Source organism: Pezoporus wallicus, unplaced genomic scaffold (assembly GCF_028554395.1).
Source record: "Pezoporus wallicus isolate ANWC-B61680 ecotype Strahan unplaced genomic scaffold, APGP_CSIRO_Pwel_v1 scaffold_6446, whole genome shotgun sequence".
NCBI lineage: Eukaryota > Metazoa > Chordata > Aves > Psittaciformes > Psittacidae > Pezoporus > Pezoporus wallicus.
In genome coordinates, this window is record NW_026636264.1 from 909,649 (window position 1) to 932,065 (window position 22,417).

Sequence of the window (22,417 nt, forward strand, 5' to 3'; positions counted from 1 at the left end):
ACATTTTCAAGCAGGGCAAGGAAGGCTCTTCCTGAAAGCAGAAGCTCTTTTAAAGGTAGAGAAGCAATTCAGACAGGTATAAATCTGAGATGAAGACATGGACAACCACGAGAAGGAGATAAAGATAAAATAAGCCAAGTCTTTGCTGAGCTCAAAGGGTAAGGTGAAGAGCTGAAAACTCAAAACATGTCCTACCAGCAGACTGGAAAGAAAAACAGGATAGGAAGTTAAAAAACCATTTCACTTACATAAATACACCTCATACAAGATAAGACAATGTCTCAGATTGGTTTCCATGCTTACTTTTATCTTTACTGGTTTTCATCATGAAGTCTGTAGGAGTTTGCAGTTTGGAAGCATCAGTCCAAGCTATCCTGAGCCTTCCATTCGCTTGTTTGGGAGGAAGGCTGTAGCTCAAGAGAAGGAGTCATATCCTTCTGGGAAAGCAGTGCTGGTGCTGTTCTGCTATTTCATGGGGCTGGCTTTCTTTAAAGATCAGTTCTTGCAGCAGCCTTGGGGTACTTGTTCTTTGGGGAGCTGAGCACTACAGCTGCTCACTATGGCAGGGCTTTATTTTAGTCAGAATCCTGACATTAATTATCACTGGTTTCCGGAAAAGCAAGTAGCCTGAAGGGATAAAATCTCCACCTTCCTCCAAGTGTTAAAAATAAAACCCCTTCCAGTCTCTTATTTTTATTCACATTGAACTGAATAAAGAAATGTGGGTCTTGTTGGGTTTTGTTTGTTTTTAAATCGAGAAGTTGCTGGTCTGATCTCCTTGGTGAAACAGAGTAAATAGCAAAATTTGAAAACAAGTCTTCCTGCCCACTGTGTCCTCTCCAGGAAGGGGCCTATCCCATGTCCTGCTCATTAGCCCAGCAACTTTTAGGGTTGAACAAAATTCCAGGTTTCCAAGAGTGTTCTTTCCATCGCCTTGCTGTATGAATACTTCCACTAAGGCAGCCTCCAGTTGCTCCCAGCTATCTGCCAGTCTGCACTGGTGCTCCAGACTGTTTGTTTTCACTGCCTGTGCTGGAGAAAGCTCTCCTTTCCAAGGATGCTCAGTGCTTCCAGAGGAGGAGTAATCCTCCTCATTCCATTAGTATTATCTCACAGTGTAAAGAACACAATACTTGCACACTTCTTTGGTTCTCACATACTGTTCAAAAAGTCAACAAATACAATCATCACATACAAAGTATGAAGTTGAGGACTAAGCAAACACACTGTGTCTACCACAGCAACCAGCGTGTAAATTCATTCCCATGTTCCTAAACCCATGCGTAATTAGCCATTAAGATTTATGCAGGTACTTCTCTGAATAGGAGCCAAAGTCATCAGCCATGGGAGTTGTTGGCATCCAAAAAAGCTGGAGCCAGTAATGAGCTCAGTTGCTTGTTACAACTGAAATTACTGATTCCATCCACTGCAGTGTAAAAGTAAACCAGCTTAAATCATCCTGAATAGCAAAACAGTTTGGGTGTGTAGGAAAAATTACTTTCTTTAATGCAACTTAAATGAAGTCTGTGCTGGACATGTTCACTTTGATACTATTTTATTTACTCGTAGTGAGTCTACAGACTAAAGAACCAGTAAAGATTTAAACTGTGTCGCATATCTGTAAATCACTTAGGACACCTTTAAAACAAAAAAAAAGCAAAGCTGATCAGTAGATGTTGATTGTGGTAGTGTGTTACGCAGCACTGAATCTTCCTGCATGAAAGGTATGTCAGTGGTGGACATGGCTTGTATATGCATACACTCTGCCATAACAGATTTGTCCATGTGAACTTTAACCTGAACCTTGGAAAATTTCTACCTTGATGTATGTGTTGAACCTGGCATGTGCATGACAGGAAGCAGGAACTAGATGAGAGAGTTCCAAGGAAAATCTGATGAGTTTTTGGAGCTCCAAGTAAGACAGATTAGCTGAGAAGGCTGTGTCTGCCCTGTTGTGAAGCACAGATTAAAGAGAATTGGTTTATGCTGTTTAAACAACCTGTGCTGCTGGCCTGAAACCAAATGCAGCAGACGAGCCTGAGTGAGACCAACAGAGACCTGAACAGAGCAATATCTATAGGTTAGGTGGATGAAGGAAGTGCCCTGTGTTGACTTTCCTTTCCCTGTTCCTTCACAGTTCAGTCATCTGGCTGTCTGGGGAAGCATGCTGCTCTGGCTGGTATTCTTCGGTGCCTACTCGGTCATCTGGCCCACGATTCCCATCGCGCCAGACATGATGGGACAGGTCAGTGTGAACACTTGGCTGCATGGTAAACTGCTCTATATAGTGCCCTACTGTCGCCAGCCCTGCTGCTTGCTGCTTCCTGAATGCTCACACAATGCCTGGGGAGGAATTGTGCTCTAGTAAGAGTGTTTGTACTTCATTTTAACCTTTTTCTAATCCTTGCATTCATTTTGCTTAATCTTCCCATTAGAAGAGCTCTTTTTCTCCCTAAAAGTGGCATCATACATCATTATATGTACTGTGGATACTATAGGGCAATTCTCAGTTCACTTGGATAGCAGTGAGACTGGCTCTTTCATTAGTGCTTTCCTAGCAAGACTTAGTGTGTTTGACAAAATGCCAGGTAGAAATTTAGTTTATTTCTTTGAGGGTTTTAGTGTTTGTTTTGGGTGTTGTTTTTTTTTATTATGTGTTTTTTCTCTTTTATATATTTTGCTTTCATATTTTGCATTCATTTAAAATAAATCAGAGTTTACTTGAGAGTAGGATGAGATGGTCAGAAGGCAAGCTGATGTGTTACTTTTATAATACTAGAGGAATTTCGGATTTATTCCTTTGGTGTCAGCTGAGTTCCAGGTGGTGAAGTTTTCCCTTAGGTATCATTATTTCAAGCCGTGGTGAGAAGATTGAGTCACGAGCCTGTCAGAATCACTCAAGAACCTTGCACATATTTAAAATAGGGGTTTACTATGAACAGTGAACAACTTTAACTCCTTACCATGCATTTATTTTCTGTAGAAGTGGAACTGCTGTCAGATAACAAAAAAAAGGCATTTTGTAATAAGAGTTATCTTTACTGTAAAAATGCTCATTATGATAGAGAAAGAAGAAAAGCAAGCTAATAATTTTAACAAAAAATCTAAGTGTATTTAACTCATACCACCCTAGTGTACTGAAAGTAAGAATAAACAGAAGTATTGGCAAGCCAATTAGAGATTATTGAGGTTACTCTCATGTTTGTACTCAACAAGAGCAGTCAGGCATGATTTGGTGCTGTTCTTGCCTAATACATATTTTATTATCTTGTGGTAAAGCACTGGGGGTCATGAAGCTGGGGTAGATTTTCACGGACAGCTTTTTACAGCAGAGTGACAGCTGACAGGCTGGGATCAGCAAGTAAGTGACTGACAGACAAAGCCTCAGTCCTCTGATAGTATTTCATGGGGATCTTTTTTTCACAACACATACAGCATCAGTAGGTCTAATTTACATTTTCATATATCAAGCAGAAATTTGATTTGAGCAGCATACAGAGCTGTGAATTACTTATCTTGCACAGCAGCTTTCTAAAACACAAACACAGTAAGGTCAGCTGTTTCTTCATACAAGAAGGATCAGACTATCAGCTTTAGTTTGGTGTTGGTTGGATTGGGTGATTTTTTCCCCACTATTTTAACACGACTGCAACAAAATTCATATTGTGTTGGTCATCAGCATTTGTTCCAACATAAACCAGAAGTCTCAACAAAAGCTTCATGTTAATAAGGTTTTGCTTAAACATGTCTTTATAAAGTGTTTCTATTTAAACTTTGGTTTTATGCTCTGTTTTTCTGACATTATGACTTGAGGAGTGGTGCTAATATATTGCTGAGACTAAAATGATCTAATGTACTTTTTCTTAATGGAGAACACATTTACTTTGACTGATAGTGTGTCTAGTCCAGTTGTGCAGCTGTGTCCCTGGGTCAGTAATCAACAAAAACATGAAGGATTGTTCATAATTCTAGAAATACACTTTTTGAATACAAGCAGTCAGAAACAATCTATTGTGTGGCTTTCAGGGTGTGTGGAGAAGAAAGATCAATATCATTCTATCAGTTTTCTTGTATTTTCCAAGAGAAGGAGCAGCGGTGGAAGAGTGAATTTTTTGTTTCTTTTATCATTCTGTAAAATCAAGGAAAGCTCCCAAGGTAAAGGGAACTTGCTCACCACTTGCATTAACTTAACACAAAGTCTCCTGAGTAATCAGTTGCTGTCATAAAAGCAGCTCATGGTGAAATGGATCATGCTAGGCTCTAATGAGTAAAATGAATTGCCTTGCTGCTTCCTAGACTTAAGCTGTTCCTTTACTCATGCTACCATCTTTTCTGTACAATTAATCAAGGTATCTTAAAAACTTGCTTTAAGTTTTAAATCTTGGTAGTGTGTTTGTCTTCAAATAAACCGAACTCAAAAATATTTTAGATTCTCATACTATGTAAATCCAATAGCACTTGAGGGGGAGCTGGTTTTAACTGTAATACTTATCTAGCATCTGTGCCAGCCAGAGCTACATGCCATCAGTGGAGGCATATGAGGTGCAAAACATTTTATTCTGTCCATTCATCAAATGTCAGCATGGAACCTTGCAGACTTTTAAGTGTGTGAAAAGATGATTTGTTTCTACTGGGATCTATTAAATCATTTTCACTAAATATTTCTTTCTCTTGCCTATTATATCTTGATCTTTCTCACAGGGAAAATAATACCATTTTTTCCTCCTCAAGGGCAAAGGAAAGTAACTCAGTTATTCTCTGCTGTTAAAGAGTCAACATATTCCTTCCTTTTCCACTACAGTATTCATAATAGAATACGTATAACATCATAAGACAAAGCTGTGATAAAAATCTCAGTAGTCCTTAATAGAAGTTTTCCAATTGTATGATATCTGGTAGTTTGAAAGTAAACTCTTTGGTTCTTTTGAGGGAACCTTTTCAGACACACAAATACTTTCCTTTAACAGTATCAAAAGCAATAACGTAAGACCAAAGAAGCCCTCTGATAACTTTCTTGGCTTTCCTGGATATTTGCATTTTTTTAGAGAGGTCATTTTTGTATTTGAAGAGAACAGTGGCACCGAGAAAAGTCAGTGCCTGTTTTCTTGTCTTGCCTTTGGTGCCAGCATAGTTGAGTTGGAGCTGACTGGCTTTGAATGAGCATTTCCAGATGAGAGTGCTTTGTACAGTGTGTAATTCCTTTCCCACCTTTCAGTAGTTACGACTCACCACCACAGATTGTTGGAAACAAGTAGATGCCTACTTTTTTTGAAGTGCTGGCCACTTTGATGCTCATTAATTCAGAGGTGGTACAGAAATGTGCTGGTCTAAGCATGTAATTGCCTAATTATCCTTTCCTGAAATTTTGGGGCTCATGGCTCATAACCCTGTGGTATTTTGCTGACCAGCACACTTGCAGTAGTCCTGCCCTTGTGCAGTTTTGAGATTCTGTTTGCCTGGGGGTGGGGATTTGGTGCCCCAAAGGGAGCAATGAGCAATAACACTTGTGCTCATTTCTTGCATATTTAATATGGGTTGTGTGAGTGAAATGCTGCTCATTTTCTTTTCTTGTATTGATTTCTTTATAGGAATTGTAGCATACTTTGGGTTTATTGGAATATTACATATACCGTTTGGCATCAAAGTCTTAGCGCAGGTATTCCCACCCATGCTCCTAAATAGATACCTATACCTGAAAGGAAGTGTAATGCAAGAAAATGTTACAGATGCGTATGAAAGTTACCATGCTTTGAGTCTTGATCCAGAAATTACCTAAAATGAAGAACAATAGATCTCACCCCCAGCTAAAATACTGTATTTTTAGTGTTTTAAGGGAGAGGGGAGTTGCGGGGAAAGGTGTTCCCATCACCCCTCTGAAGCCTCTGTTACTGGTTGTGAGTGAAGAAAGGATGACTACTGAGCTATGACTTTATTTTTTAAACTGTTTCCCTTTATCTAAGTGATGTGTTTTGTCTCTGCCTCATCAGTTGTTGTTACCATTAAGGAAGTATCTTCAGGAAGATTAGTACTAGTCTCATTCAGCCTGGACAAGAAGGGAGTAAAATCTTTTTAAAAGATCCCAGTAATCAAGACGTCTGGTTGATCCCATGTAGCATGGCAATAGCAGGATTTATATGAATGGTTTGTCAAGAAAAACTCTGTCCCTCTTTTAGCAGTTTCCCATTCTTCCCTGTGCCATTAGCAAGACAGGTTCACTTTAGCTACTGCACTATATTGTTGGCTTCTGAGGGTGGGAGGTGATCTATACGGTCTGATGGGCTCTGGTAGCATAGCCAGTTTTGCAGCTGGCCTTTGGCCTGAAGAGCTTTCGAATCTTGCTGATTCAGTTCCTGCCAAAGCATGAGAAAACTTCATGGTTTAGAAGACTTGGAAACAACACAAAACAAGACCAAAAAGTCCTGGAGGTAAGATAATAATCATTATTACAACATAATAAACAGGTTTCGCATTACTGCTCTTTCAAATACACACTGAAAAACTGACAGCTTAATGTACATGTTCGTGTTTTCCAGTGTAGTTCTGCCATTCTCTCTACATTTGAATCTTTTTTCCCAGAGGTCTCAGTTGTTGTTCTTTCTGGCTTCTCATGTTCCCGCAATTTGGTGCTAGTTAGAAAATTGGCTGTTCTGATTGTGGTTTGTTTGTCTGCAGTTGGTTGCACATTACATTGTGGTGTCAGTGTTTTGATTGGTGGAAATGCTTCATCCAGCTGTGAGGCAGGAATCAGACCTTGCCTGCAGATTGAGGTCCTTAAAGCCCGCTGATGGTGTTTGTTTTTATTATTGTGCACAGCGGTCTCCATGGCACTTGACATGGTTTTGGAACTTTTTCTGCAGTTTTGGACTAGGCTCTGAGCAGACAAATTAGGCTAATAAAGCATGCATATATTTTTAAGTAACTGTTGAAGGAGTGGATTTGTTGTTTTTATGAGCCACATGTGGCTCTCAGAAATGAATCTCTCATTTCTGGATCCCTAGCATTGTGTTGTTCTGTGTCATAACACCAGAAAAATTAAAAAATGGAGATAAAATAAATATTTTAACAACTCCTGGATGTGAAACTAATAGATGAAACACGCCTGTTTTCTGGAGCCTAACCCCTGGACCACGTCACGTTACCTGTTTGGCAACTGTGCAGCAAACCTATCCTAAATATTTCTAAAAGATGTCCCAGACTGATTTCTCCTTTGGGAATATTTCATGAAGGCTTTAAAGCAGGAGTGTATATGCAGGTGTGCCCAACACTGTGCTGGCATTTCCTATATAGGGTCATGTGAAAATAGGACAAAGCCATAAGTATAAAAACTCAGTCTGGTTTTGGAACTGGCAGCAGAGAGTAAGGCAGTCAGCTGGCCCTCAACTGATGCTAGCAGGCTAATGTGTTAGATGGGGGAGCAATAGGAAAATGAGTGGAGATAAATTGTTACCTGCAAGTTGTACAGCTGGTACATAGGGTGTCAGCTGGTTTTCCTTCAGTGTGGCTGTGTAACCTGGATGCTAGCCACGCTGTCTGGCCAACGTCTGTTTGGAGGTCAAGTAGCCTTAATAAGTTTAAATGCTACTCAGCAGCTTAAATCGAAATAGAGTGCTCACAGAGAACATTTACACTTCTGTGTAATTGGCGGATTATCCAGATTTATTGCTTTTGGAGTGGGGTTATAGCAGTGTCCAGGACCAAGCTCCTTCGCTTGGGATAGAATTATCATTCCATGGTAATGGACAGCTTCAAAAATGTCATCTTTTTTCAATTTGGAGCCCAGAGTTGCTCAGTGTCCTTCAGAATTTCCCCAAAACACTTTTTCATATATTGAAGAGTAGCAAAGCCCCATTGCATGCTCGTGGAAAGATGTTTGGAAAATATCCTATTCAGTATTTGCTTAATTAGAAACATCTGGCTTTTAAGTATAGAAAAGCAGCTACTGTATTGTACCAGAGGCAGTGTGTACTAATACTCATGTCTACAAAAGGCGTTTTGTTTTGAGCCCTGCTGATGAGCAGGGACAAACTAAGAACTTATGACTTGCCATACTGGATCAGAGAGCATTTCTGGTTTAGGCTGTGTTCTGCATTAGAAACTTGAGGAGGAAAACTCAAGAGTTGTGCAGTGTGCGTTTGTCAGGTATGACAAGGGTTGGTGTGCGCCTCGGTAAAGGAAAAAACCACTTTTATTGGGTAGAGTGACTGGAGAGTAGCCAGACAGATATTATGCCTCTTGCAAAGTGCTCAGCCTCTGCAGCATCTTCTGCAGATCAGCTTTGTAGGGTAGCAGTGTGCTACGTGGTGGGTGGGTAGAGCGAGCTGGAGGGCAATTTGAGAGTCTTCATAGCCAAAAGATCTCGGTTTGCCTCTGCAGGTGTTCACTGTTTGGCACTTCTGTCTGTGGTTGTCATACGTGGGAGCCAGCCACATTTCCAAGCAGCATGAAGGCATTGAGCGATATCCTCTTTCTTTGTGGAATTTAGTGCCTAATTGATTTGGCATGATGAGGATGAAGAGAGGAGCAGGAGAGAGATGACATGACAGTAGAGAGATCAATATGCAGTTGTTCCTATAATCTCTATGACACAAAGGAATGAAGGTGGTAGGGTAATAGTCTATGTAAGATGTTTTTTTAAAGAGCATTTAAACTCATAGCAATGAAGCTGTGGCTCCCTTAGAAAACGAGAGGAGCAGCAGATGGGATCTATTCCAAGGGCAGGAGGTGACTGTGAGTTGGAATTAGTGGTTTGGTCACACTTAAGTCACCTTTTTTCTGATGGATACAGGAAAGCCCAGATAGCAGATATTTGGGGTTTGGTTAGGGTGTTTTTTCCTTCATTCCTTGGAGACAGGAGTGTCATATTACATTTTTGTTTAAATGTAGGTGTTATGAAGGGGGTTTGTTTGTGAGGCACTTTTTTGTTTGTTTGACTGAATTTATTTTCCATGACACTGTTTCTTTCCTGTGCTGGTTGGATTGTATTTTTGCAATTGGAGACAGCCATAACTATTTCATATGGGAAAATATTTCCAGATCAATTTGAAACATACCTTTATTCCCTTTCCTTCCTATGGTATACATTTCATGAGATCATTTTTCCCCAATTGTATTATGTCAAAACTTGATCCAAAAAGCCCTCAGGAATAGAAATGATCTCTCTTATATTGTTCTAAGGCAAACGTGGGTGCACAGGCTTTAGGAATAGTGGGGCTAGAAGAAACACAGCTCTCTCAAGTACCCTGCCTACTGCTGTGGGTGAGGTGGTGCAGTCTGTTCCCTATGGCTTTCCAGTTAACTCGGCAGCTGGTGGCCACGATGGTATCTTGTGCTGCTTCTCTACTGGTGGATGTGGCTGACAAAAAGCATTTATAATGTGAATGCTCTGAGTTTTGGGAGTGCCTTCGGGTGTCTGTGCAGGGAGATTAAACTGCACCTATTTGGGTTGTAGAGTGTAATTTCTCATTTGGGTCTGGGTATCACTAGAGCTCGTATTTTTATACCAGTGACCTTGTCAGATGGCATAGGAAGGAGACTGTGGAAAAGAGTATCAGTGTTATAACAGCGATGGTGACCAGACACGCGCTTACACTTTGAGAAAGCTGTACTGTCTTCAGTGTGGTATGTAATTCAGTAAGGTTGGGGGGGGAAGGACAGAGAAGAACACAGGTGTTAATCTATAATACAATGCCAAAAGTGAAGGAGCCACTTGTGCCACCATGGGTCTCTGTAGCATAAAACCCAACGACAGCACCTCTCAGTAGCCAGATCTTGGGAATCAGCTTTCTTCTGTCACTAGGAGCTGCAGTTCTTTTGCCAAGCATCTTGCAGGGCACTGTCTTGCAGCTCTGGACATGTCTCCCTTTTCCAGTATATGAGTGAAGGCAATTTGATGCTTATTGTAGAATCAACAAGCCAGTGCAAAGAAAGCTTGGACAGTGAGAATGTCTTTGACTTTCTTCGACACTTGACTTTCATTGTGCTGTTATAAAATTGGATGCCAATATAAAAATATATTTAAAAAAATGGAGGAGGGAGAAGTGAGCATATGGAGTTACAAGATGGGTATGGTGGGGAGCAGAACAAAAAATATGGCTCTGTCAAACAGTTTTTCTTAGGTGCTTATTAAAAGTGCTGTTGTCGTTGGCATTAGGCAAAATCTCAGAATTGATGGGTCTCGCAATTACTGTTCATTCAGAATATATATGAAGAGCAGCTGAACTCCAGAATCACTGGCATCTTCACACAGACCAAAAGATCTAAGTAAGGCAGCTGCAAAATCCAAGGTAATGTTTCCTATCTCTTTATTCATCAGGGGATTCAGGATGTGCTGCTTCTATTAATCCAAATGTTACCAAAATTTGCAAGCTTTTGCCAGTTGCAGCTACAGCAGCTTCTGCTTGAGAGTTCACAGTTTCAATTTTGGATGTTCAAAGATGCACACGTACCTTCCCCCCACTTCTTTGCTGCCTTCATGCTTTAAGCTACTTTCTGCAATGGAGTGTCAAGCAGTTTTGTTCGGATTGGCTTCTGATGTGTATACAGAAGAGGATTGACAAGTGCCTCAATCAGTCTTACATTCTCCAGCAGGAATTAAGTTTTTCAGGAGAGGCTCATCCTGGTATGATCCATTGAACTCTTCTATCTCAGGGTGCTTCCCTGCTCTGTGATCGTGGTGAGTAACTGTGTCTCACTGTCAGTCCTGCTGATTTTACTGGAACTACTTGAATAGTTTCTATTTGCCCTGGTTGCAAGCTCAGGTCCCATAGAATTTGTTGTGGTCTCAATCAGAAGTCCTGGAATACACTGATTTGGTGTTGTGAAATATTCTTAAGGATCTTGTTAGTCTTGTTTAGAGGAAGGAAAATCCTCTCCATGTATTAGCCTAACTAAATAGGTACAGTGTTGTGGGAACTTGACAAGAGAATACTCTACCCAGAAAGCCAAATTTCTATGTGCCAAGCAATCTGTTATTTTCCTGTGGATCTAGGGGTTTAAACCTTAGAATCATTTAGGTTGGAAAAGATCATTGAGTCCAGCCATTAACCCAGCACTGCCAAGTCCACCACTATACCATGTCTGTAAGTGCTACATCTACATGTCTTTTGAATACCTCTAGGGATGGTGACTCAACCAGACCCTGGGCAGCCTTCTCCAGTGCTTAATAACCCCTTTGGTGAACAATTTTTTCCTAATATCCAATGTAAACCTTCCCTGGCGCAACTTGAGATGGTTTCATCTTGTCCTATTGCTTGTTACTTGGAAGAAGAGATTGACACCCACCTTAATCAGAGATCATAAACTCTCCTTTTTTAACCTGAGTTCCAGCCAAAGCTTTTTGTTCAGCCAGGCTGGTCATCTTCCCTGCTGGCTCATCTTTTGGCATGTGGGGACAGCTTGCTCCTGTGCATTGAAGATTTCCTTGAAGAATGTCCAGCCTTCCTGGGCATCTTTGCCCTTCAGGACTGCCTCCCAAGGGTCTCCGTCAACCAGGCTCCCAAAAAGGCCAAAGTCTGCCCTCCTGAAGTCCAAGGTAGCAATTCTGCTGATCCTCTCTCCTTCTCCAGGAGTCAAAATACTCTAATTTCTTGATCACTATGCCCAAGATGGCCTCCAACCATCTCATCACCAACAAAGTCCTCCTCTGTTTGTGAAAAACAGGTCCTGTGGGATGCCTCCCCTAGTTGGCTCACTCACCAGCTGTGTCAGGAAGTTATCTTCCACACATTGCAGGAGCTTCCTAGACTGTTTTCTCTCTGCTGTATTGTATTTCTAGCAGATGTCTAGTAAGTTGGAGTCCCCCATGAGAGCAAGGGCTAGTGACTGTGAGACTTCTCCCAGCTGTTTATAGAATATTTTGGCTGCCTTTTTATTCTGTTTGGGTGGTCTGCAACTGACTCCCACCATGATATCTGCCTTGTTGACCTCCCTGATTCTTACCCATAAATAGTCATCAGTACCATCACCATCATAAAGCTCTAGACAATCAGAACACTCGGAGCTACCCTACTGCCTCTTCTTCCTTGCCTATCCCTTTTGATGAGTTTATAGCCATCCCTTGCAGCACTCCAGTTGTGTGTGTCCTTCGACCTTGTTCTCATGATGGCAGCTGTGTCATAATTTTCCTGCTAAACAATGGGTTCCAGCTCTTGTTTGTTGCCCATGCTGCACATAGTGGTGTAGGTGCACCTCAGTGGGGCTATTGATCCCACCACCATTATGGAAGGAGAAACCCTCTTTTGCTATGTGATCATTCTCAAGCGCTTCAGTGGTTTCCAGCAGTGGTTTCCAGTAATGCATCTTTTCTGCTGCATGGATCTCCATTCACTACTTCCACTGAGACAGCAGACTGAAGGACCTCACTAAGCACATGGCTCCTCAAACACTGGCATGCTGCCTCCAGGCTTCTCTCTAGTGAGACTGGTTTTATTGCTTCCCCCTTCAAATCTAGTTTAGAGCTCTTTCAGTGAGCCCTGCTAACTCTTGTGCAAAGATCCTTTTCCTGCTTTGAGACAGGTGTAATTCATCTGTTGTCAGCAATGTTCTTGTCCAAGATGCTTGTGGAGTGCTGATGTAGCAAATGTATTTATCATTAAAGGGTTTAGCTCCTTTTCTCCCACACTCTTCTAGTAGAATTATGCAGCTCTTGTTCTAAGCCTTTATGCACCATGTGTGAGAGATACACACTGTACAGGGTGATAATAGAGGAGAGAATGGACTTTCTTAATCACATGGATGTGAATATTTAGATAAATGTTTTTGTGCTCTGTCTCTGGCATAACACTTGGAGAATGCTGCATTGATCTGGTTGGTGGCATAACAGAAGTTTCCTGCATGTGATGTGTCTGTACAGAGCCCGCAGCGCTTGTTAATAGGGGACCCCTTATGCTGTGGGTGCAGAATTTCAGATTTCTGAGGGCAGACGTGGACAGGAGCTCTATGTAGAAAATATGTGCTAAATATAGTGCGTGAGCGTTAACAACTGTAGGTATGTTGTAGCATCAGCTGCTCTCATCTGTTGCATCAGGGCTCTTTCCAAGGTTGGGTCTTTTCTAAATGACTAAACTGTGGAAGCTTGCTGCCAAACTGACAAACTTGTGTTGAACAGAACTAACAAGTTGAAGTAAACCTTCAGGATACTCATTGAGGGGATCCTGGGCTTTCCATAAAACAGGCTGTAAGCAGATACGTAGAAGTTGCTCAGCTCAAATGCATCTGCAGTTACTTTTTACACCAGAATCACTTCAGATATTGCTTTAAGACAGACTACAGGAAGGGTTGTGTGAGAGAAAGAAATGTCAGGAGGGGCAAAGAGAAACAAGAGCTGTGGAGGACATTGCCTGAGTTACATTATGCTCATTAATTCAATTTGAGGCAGGAATGTGTGTAAATAAACCCTGGCAGCTGCAGCAGCTCTCATTTCTGCAGGGCTTTGGCAGGAATGCAGGGGCCAATGGACATGAAATCTTGGCGCTCTTTTGAGAAATTGCAGGCAGACAGCTCTGCAGCCGGGAGAAAGAACAATCCAAGGTTTACTGAAAAGACGTAATCACTTTAGGCAGACTTGAAAAGTGCAGAGTTTGACATGCAGATTTGGAGGCGAAATTAGTGCACACAAAAACTAAGTCATTGAAAAAACATGGGGCTTACCTAATTCTCCTGTGTTAATGGCATTATTTGTGTTCCCAATGTCCAGACTCAAAATGGAGTCTGAGACTTGTAGCTGTACCATTCAGTGTCTTCAGAGTAACCTGGGTGTGTTTTCACAAGCAATTGTCTATACATAGTATAGCTGTTTGTGGTATGTACAAGAAGTCAGACATGCTGGCTACATGAAGTAAACTGGTTTGTGTCCCGAGGAGTTTAGTCTTTGGTCCTCTTCTGATACTGGATCCCTACAAGTGCCTATAAGAGCAGTCCCATCAGTTTGCGTGGCCCTAGAATTTGCACCACCACCACCAACCCCCCGCCTTCTCAAATATTCAGAGGACATGATATCTCAATGGGTACTGCAGAGCTGAGGATGGGAAACGGGCAGTTCTGCAACGGGTATAAAGTGATAGATGGGTTCTCAGATCAGTGGATTTTTCAGCTGTATTTCTTCAGTAGTAGCAGTTGCTGTCTGTCTGAAACTGATTTGTGCTTGATGTATCAATGATATAGAAAAAAAAAAAAGGAAAACAAAATGAAAATTCCCTAATCAAAGAAGGATCTTTGGTTTTGCTGGCTTTAATCTAGAAATTTAAATAACAAAGTCACCTAGAGCTAAAACAGTTTGAATTTTTGAGGCAGCTAAATGAACATTTTAAGAACAGCATCTGAGGTAATAATCAATTATATTTTACCAAACACTTGAAATCTGATAGTTACTTTTCTGATATAGGAAAAAGTAAAGTTTGTGGGGGTTTTCCCCTCAAATGAAAACCAGCTTGGGCATAGGTCTTGTTTTTATCTCAATTCCATTGTCTTCAAGTATTTGCATATCTGAAAAAATTCTTACAAGTGTGCTGGCAAGGGAGCCTGTGTGAAAACAAAGTCTGGTAAGGTCAAAACCATAGAGCAAAAGCTTCAAATGGAAGAATTTTGCCTTAGCAGTAATAATAATGCTTAGTATTTGGATGTACATTGGATTTTGGAGTAGCTTCTTTGCTTTGCACATGAGATGAATTAGTGCATACAAAGGTCCGTATGTATTGTAACTTTCTAAATTTTGTCAATAGCACGTCCAAATTTCAAAGTAGGTTTCCTAAACAGCACTTTGAGATATGTATGTACTTGGACTTTACCACTACCTTTTTCTATTGGCTATTGTACAGGCACCTGTGCATATCTGATGATAAACCAGGAACCACCCAGGGTTTCACAAATGAGCAGATTTATTGTTCAAATTCTGATCTGGTTGCTATTCTGTTCAATAGCTGTGATACATTAAATACATTGATCTAAAGTTTTTCTTACTGCTTTGCAAGAGAATCCACGAAGAGACCAGAGATTTTTCTGCTGTTGAATTTGGAGGACATTGGAAATGTAGGTCATAAAGACAGGGAACGGGGAAAAGACAGCCCAGCAGTGAAGCAAGGGTTCACCCAGTCACGCATATAACACTGGCATTAATTTTGTTGAAAGTGTCATGAAAACAACAGCATGCAGAAGTTTACTGGTCCTTCAGGCAATTTAATTACAAGCTGGTCATAAATCTGTTTCTTTTAGTATGGAAAGTATCTGCCTGAGCAGTGGCGGTCAAAACTCAGGGCAAACTGCTGAGACTCTAGTATGCTATGTTCCCCCTTTTTTAAGCTATTGTTTACATCCAGTGTTATTTTTGCCTCTTCAGCCCAGCTCACCCTCGACACGACAAGTTTCAAACATCATCTAATGTGAGATTTGGCAACAGAAGAGCAGCAAGATCTGCTCACACCTGCTATCTTTCAATAGCTGCCTCTGGGTCAGTAGCCTCTGGCTGGCTTTGCCATTCTTGAGAAACTTGAATTTTAATCATTTGCTCCTGTCAGGAGCAGCATAAGGAACACTCCTTCCTCAGTCTCAGTACAGTGAGTCTGAACACGTGTGCGAGTCCTCTGGAAACCTCTGCTTGCTGCTAGCTTTGGCTGGAATAAATCAGCCATGATTTGTATTCTGCCTCTTGTGGGCTTCCCTGTCGGCACATAGAGAGGCATCCAGTGTTTGAAGCCTGATCACAGCACACCCTTACTGATGTGATTACTTTCCTCCAGCTTCTTTACCCACTGCTTCCCAGGCAGGTACAGCCAGCACCCTGGCATGCATCCTTGCATAGGTGTGCCTGGGTGCAGCCACATTCATTCTGCTTCTTAGTGGCTGCTGCCTGCTCCGCAGGCTTTTTGTGCGCATTCAGGAGGGATACAGTACTGCAAAACCTAATTTCTACTCATATATCTCATATTTTATAGATAAGACTTTTCTGCTTATTTCTCATGCGTCTTGGCTTTACCCTGTTTCCTCTCTGGCTGCACAGAGACAGGTGAGGAGCAGCTCTTGCAGCTTCAGGTTTGACACCTTTTCTCTTCAGCTGGCTCCTTGCAGGGCCCCTGGCTCCCCAGGTCCCTGCGCCTGCTCCGTTAACCAGTTCAAGGAAGGTCCCATCAGTGAAAGCTGCTCCCTCATCCAGATAGTGCAGTGTGTATCCCAGTAAGGCTTCAAAAGAGCAGGAAGGACCTGAGGGAGAAATTCTGTGAGTAGTCACAGCAGGGGATTGAAGGGCATTTTCCAAAGTGCCTTCAATTAATTAGCGTTGCTGTGGCTAAAGACTGAGGACTTGAGGTGCCCAGGTACAGCTTTGAGTACTGACACTGCAGGGAAGGCCCTGAGGAGTCATTTCAGTGAGTTCTTTGCTTTATATGTGATTCCTTCCATTTTCCTTCCAGAGGGACTGAACTCTAGGAAAGGAGTCACAGCCTCATTGAAAGGGAATTTATCACAGCAGAATACATTACTGAGTTAGAGCCCTTTCTCCCTGCTTAGCTACTGCTGTCCATTTGTGTAGTCTGTTAAACAGTTTGGAAAGTTTTAAACATCCATGCCAGAACTCAGCTATGAGGCATAAAAAGCAGCTAGTGCCATCTTAAGCTGAAAAATCAATTTAATGGTCTAAAATGCAGCTGCATTGCTGTGCTATGGTCATCACAGTGACTTGTAGAGCCCTTTTTTGCCACACCTGCACTCTGCAGGTAGGATTTAGCATTCCAAAGCCTCATCAGCCTCCTATGGCCTTCCTGTTTGGGGGATTTTTATTTATTAAATCAGACATTCAAAGAGGTTTCTCTGTGCAATTTTATTTTCCCAAAATGTGGAACATCCTCCTTCCAATCTATACTGGCCAGTGTTTCAAATTAAGTGATTTTTTTTAGCCTTGAGCCAGTGATGGGTTTGAAATCTGTCTTAAGGTCATAAAGCAAGAAGCTGAATTTTATAGCAATGAAGAAGGAAAAGATTGACAGATTATTTTCACATGGGCCAATATATGCTTTCTATTACATAGTGTTATCAAATATGCTGCTTAAAATGCTTTATAGGGATGTTTTTAATCAAATTAATTCCATGAAGAATAGTTCTCATGTGCACCAGGGAAGGTGGATGCTTTTGTTGTTGGAGCCTGAGGCTGCAAGGCTGAGAGGATGGGAATGTTAGTATGTTAAAGTAATTATTGCTGTGATTTTACAGACTAATAGGTTGTGACCTTTCTCTGCCTCTCACCAGAAAGCTGGGGATTTCCTCCTCTGCAGTAATCTAAATCTCCTATTGTTGAATTCGTATGGTGAAAAGATCCCAAATGGCCATCAGCTTTCCCACAGAATCTTGCTTCGAGCTTGAGCAGTGTCCCTGGAAGGCTTGGGCGGGTTTTAATATGACTTTAATTCTGCCACTGCCTGTGTACTTTACGACTGTGACTATAATTGCATATTTGCCTTCAAACAACAGCTTGCAGCGCTGTGTCATTTCTTTCATGACTTGGGTCCATGTATCATGTTTGATGGTGCTCCTTACTGTGCTGTGTGCAAGATGATGCATTCCTTGAAACCTCTTATGGGCGGGAAAAATACAGTAACTATTCGTATATATACCAAATATGCCAAACTGAATGCTAGAACGTCAGATAATCATGGAAATGTGGTAGTTTTAAGCGCATCTAAATTAGCTTTCTAGCCCACTGCATCATCCCCTGAAGTCAAAGAAATGATGCAGTACAGAGCTGCCCTCTAAATTATTAAAATGTGTTCCTTGGAGAAGAGAGTTGTTGATATTTAAGTCTAACTCAATAAAGACTAACTGGATTTTCTGATAGTGGGAACTAAGTAAATAGACAAGGTAGGGGAAGGGGAGGAATTACAAGGGGCTATATACCAATATCAAGTGGTTAAAAAGAAACCTTTGTGATGAATAACATTTCTACGTAAGAAATATGTATGAAACATTTAAATGACAGTATTGAAATACCTTATTTTGGCTGTATAGTGCTATTCCTGTAGAGGAACTTCAGCAGTGCTAGTTCAAGGTCATTTTTTTTCCTGGCTGGGCAATTTCCCAGCCTTGAGCTATCGCTTCACTTCCTGGATATCTTTCCATCCATCTGTTGTCTACCCATTTGTCAGTGTTGATTTCCATGTATTCCCTTCCATGTTATGCAAGATCTTTAAGGGAAGGAGAAATCAAGATCTAATGTAGCCTCTCTATCTTCTATTTTTGCCATCAGCAGCATTGTTCTTTTCTGCTACTTTTTTGCTTCTCCCTGTACCCCCCAAAGATGTCGTTAGCTGCATCTCAAATTGTTTTGCATCCATTCATCTTCTTTTATTCAGTAGCTATTGGTTTCCTCTGGCATCTAGAAATCATACTGTTTTTCCTACCTGCCTCAAAAAAAAAGTGCTTTTTTCCTGTTGTTTCCTTAGTTACTGTAATGTTGGTAACTCTGTGTGCAGTTTCCATTTTTCTTCAACCAGGACTCTTTTCAGTCCAGCTCTGCTATCTCCTTTTCACAGACTGGCACCTCCTTGACCAACTCTCAAGCCACTGTTTTTTTCTTTTTTGTCTGCTTTCTTACAACGCTGGTGTCATCTTCTTTGTAGAAGCCACTCTTGTCCCAAGATGTTAGCATCTTGCCATCTCAGTTCCTATGGGGAAATAGCCTGATCATACCCAGCAAGTTGTAGTTATCTTTTAAGTACGCAAGACTGCTGAAAGAACACAATTTGTCCTCACAAGTGTCCCAGCAGAATGTGGGCAGAGCAAGGGACAGAGCGGAAGTCTAATAGCTTTTGAGTCTTTTTAAGCAGTGGTGGCATTTGTCCTGCATGGAAAGCACATGGCAGATACTACCATGATACAGAGACCTATTTATGTTGGTAGTCCATGGTCACGAGTACCATGCAGCACTGGGCTAACACTTTCCAGAAAAAGCACTGAAATGGATTTTAAAATATTATTTCTCTGTATTTAATTTTATTAAAAAAATAACTAGGCAGTTCTTCATGCAAGTGCATGGTTGACAAGTACTCACAAGTAGTGTTCAAAATAGATGTGCAACTGTGACATGTTACTAATAGTCTTCACCCATATTTTAGTATAAAGATGTATGTGTAAAACTTTGTCAGCGGGAGAAGTACATCAAAAGGGTTAAGAATCCATAGAAGAGATTAAGGATCAAATGGCTCCACAGAGGAAGAGGGAATTCAAGACTGAATAATGCTGTGAGCTTTCTTGGAACAGAGCACTGCCAGCTGCTGTTATAATCCCATCACTCTCAACAGGCACACAGCGAGTCTGGGACAATTGTGTCTCCGAGTTCAGTATTAAATGAGCTACTTTTGAAGCTGGCATGCAGGGTTATGTCATCCTCTTGATGAAGTGGCCTGTAGTGTGCATCCTTTACACATCTGTAACCACTTAGGAATGCCCCTAAAGTTTTCCAAACTGTTAAAAACCACAGGATGAACAAAAGTAGGGAAAGGATAGGGAGGGGGAGTGCTGGAGTTTATAATGAATAAGCTTCCAGTGCAGAAGACAGTAACTTTGGAGGAGAGACTTATGCTCTGACTAAGCACTTTGCTTTCTCCTTTTGGAAGCTAATCTCTTTAATACAGTGTCACTGGACCTCCTTTTGCGTGGCTTATACCAAGCAGACATCTGGACTTACACCTCTTACAGACAGTGTGCAGACTCTGCACTATAGCAGTAGATGCAGAATGCAATGTTCTGATAGTTGTTGGCCTTCTCACAGTAATACTGGACTAAGCTGAGTGATGTTGGTAGAGTGAACGCCTGAAGAGTTTACACGTTCTTTTTGAAAATTACTTCTCCCACGATTAAATTTATGCTTCTCCAACCCTCATCTTCCCTCTGTCCATCCCAGTGACCATGGGATGGGAAGTGGCATTCAGAACAGATCAGGAAACAGGCTGCTATTTCCCATCACACTTAAATTACAGTAGCTGGTGTAAATAGTGTAAGACAGAGGTCAGGCCCCACTTGAACTTCCATGGGGACCATGGCCCACTTCTTAGTGCAGTAAAGTGGGAAGCACTAGTGCAGACTGAAGAGTTTAAGAACAAGTTTGTACTTTTAGGTATGCCCCGATAGTTTTACTGAAACTGCCCCAGTTTCTACATTATAGATCTGACTGTAACACTGGCTAGATCAGTGTCATTTTCCCGAGTCAGTAACAGGTTGTTTTCTTGGTGCTGAATCCTTTAATTCTAGTGTGGCACTAAGGGTTTATGTCATGAACTGCTAGGAAGTTGAGGGGCCTTCAACAGAGCTGTGAGTGCCAGATGCCCTTTCACATCATCCTCCTCTTCTGTAAAGCTATAGTCTACGCTTCCATCTGAGATGCCAGCGTCCTCCTGAAGTGTTTCTTGCCCTGATAAAGAGCTCACTTCCCTTTCCAGTATAGGTACAAGCAACTTGCTGATCTGACTGGAGCCATCCTGGGTTTCTGCATGTGTGGGCTGAACTCTGCAAGCATCCTGTGTGCCAAAGTTTCTCTCATCCAGACTTGCAATGAGTCAAGAGCAGGGACACAGTCTAGCACACAGCTGCCCTGTCCACTCCAAGCAACTTCTTATACATATTCTTTTTAAAAGAGTAGAATGGAAGAGGTTTATTTTAAACAGGGATTCAGGGCATTATTCCCTGAGGAAAATCATGGTTTTAACTCAGACTTGCAAATGCATCTTAGAGTTAACAAGCATTTTTTTATGCCCTTGTGTCTGTTGCTAAAAGCTGTGCTCTTTCTATGCTAATTATCTCCTTCCTTGATTACTCCAAACTTCTCTGTTTTGATGTGCCTAATTCCCAAATCATACTTTCAATCTTTCTGGGCTTCAGCAGCTACAATTCTCTTTCTAGCCCATTAATCAGACTCTGCATCATTTCAAATTCCTCCTCAAGCTCCTCATGCACTGTTGCTAGTGTTGCCAACTCTTGCCAGCTCATTACAAGCAGCATGAGCCTGGCCTTTGCTCAGGTGGCCATAGGAAGAAAACTTGCAGATTACCCCCTTTGTTTTTATATGCTTTGGAAATCGAGTATATTTCCACCTGATGTACTGTAGCATGAAGGAAATGGCTCTGTTCAACAGGCAAGGATCCTATATCTTCACAGTTGTTAGTGATGGACGTTGAATATACATACTCCTTTCAACCTTTTCTATTATTTGGTGTTACTATGGACTGGTAACCCATTTAATACATGACAAGCTTTTAAGGGTGGCTTCAAGCCATACTATGAATAAAACTTGTTTGCATAGACATAGAGAAAAGATGTTCTTTGCCATACTGCTTCATGAAGAAATGGCCTTTAGGCTTAGTTAACCCACACTGATACCATAATGCTTTGCATTCTCCCAGCCATAACATGGTTTAAAGTCAGTGCTAGTGTCTCAGTGCTGGTATAGAAGCTCACATCACCTCTCTTAATATCCCGCTCTCTAGTAATGTTAGTACAGAATGCCTTGCTGGTGCACCGAGTGGTGATTGGTGTCAGTATACCTTAGATGTGAGATCAAGCAACTGAAACTGTGGAGGAAGATACTTCAAGCTTACTGACATCTACATTTAGCAACATAGATGAAACTTTCTCATCTGCTCCTGCCTTCTGTGGCAGGCCTATTAGCATGCTAGATTTCCAGTTCCTTTTTCTTAAGCTTCCTTTTGTATTACAGAAGGCTGTCAGTTCTTCAAAGCATAGGATGTTTGGTGTTAACCTTCTGGCACTTAGGAGTCCTGGCCCTGGTTGGGTCTTCTCCTAAGCAGTTCTGCAGCAGGGCACAGTATGTCGCTCTATGTCATAAATTTTGTCTTTGTTGTTTGTGGTTCTCCAGGAGAGTGTCTAAAATGAGAACACGGATTTTGTTTGTCTTTGAACTCACTCATGATTTTATTAACTGATCTTTCAGTGTTGCTATCCTTTTATTTCTTGCTACTTACCACCAAGGTCACAAGTATTTTGTGCTTACTTTTATAGCTTGTGAAGCTGACTGGTCAGTCTTTCCTAGTCTTCCCTGTCCTTTCTGGGGCTTTATTTTGTGTTAAGAATGATTTTCTAAGAAGGTAAAAACTTACTGTATGGAGCATATGTCATACAGTCTACCACTCCTTTCTTTCAAGATGATTGTAATAAACAGTTGAACGTTTGGTGGCCCCAGCCTGGCAACAGAAACTGTGGTGATTGTGTGTGCCCATCTATGTAAGATGACTTCCTGTGTTGTTCTAAGGAAGCTTGCCTTTGCCAAATGCTGCACTAAAAATGTGTTGGAAAGAGAAGCATCAAAGCAGACTTGTGATGCTCCATTCCTGCTGCGTTCAGGGGAAATGAGACTTTGTGAAGAGTCCAGAGATGTCTAATTACACTTATTTCTTTCTTCAATATCACCCTAGATGTTTCCAAC

The 22,417-nt window shown here is 41.4% G+C and overlaps 1 protein-coding gene across 4 annotated transcripts in view; it reads left to right on the forward strand.

The window, feature by feature from the left end:
• The window catches only part of ATP8A2 (ATPase phospholipid transporting 8A2), a 323,111-nt gene that overhangs the window by 222,947 nt on the left and 77,747 nt on the right, over nucleotides 1-22,417 (forward strand). For all 4 annotated transcript variants that reach the window (XM_057399592.1, XM_057399594.1, XM_057399593.1 and 1 more), the window contains one exon: nucleotides 2,138-2,245. In XM_057399592.1, the coding sequence (XP_057255575.1) occupies nucleotides 2,138-2,245 (108 nt within the window). The remainder of the gene's footprint in view (nucleotides 1-2,137; nucleotides 2,246-22,417) is intronic.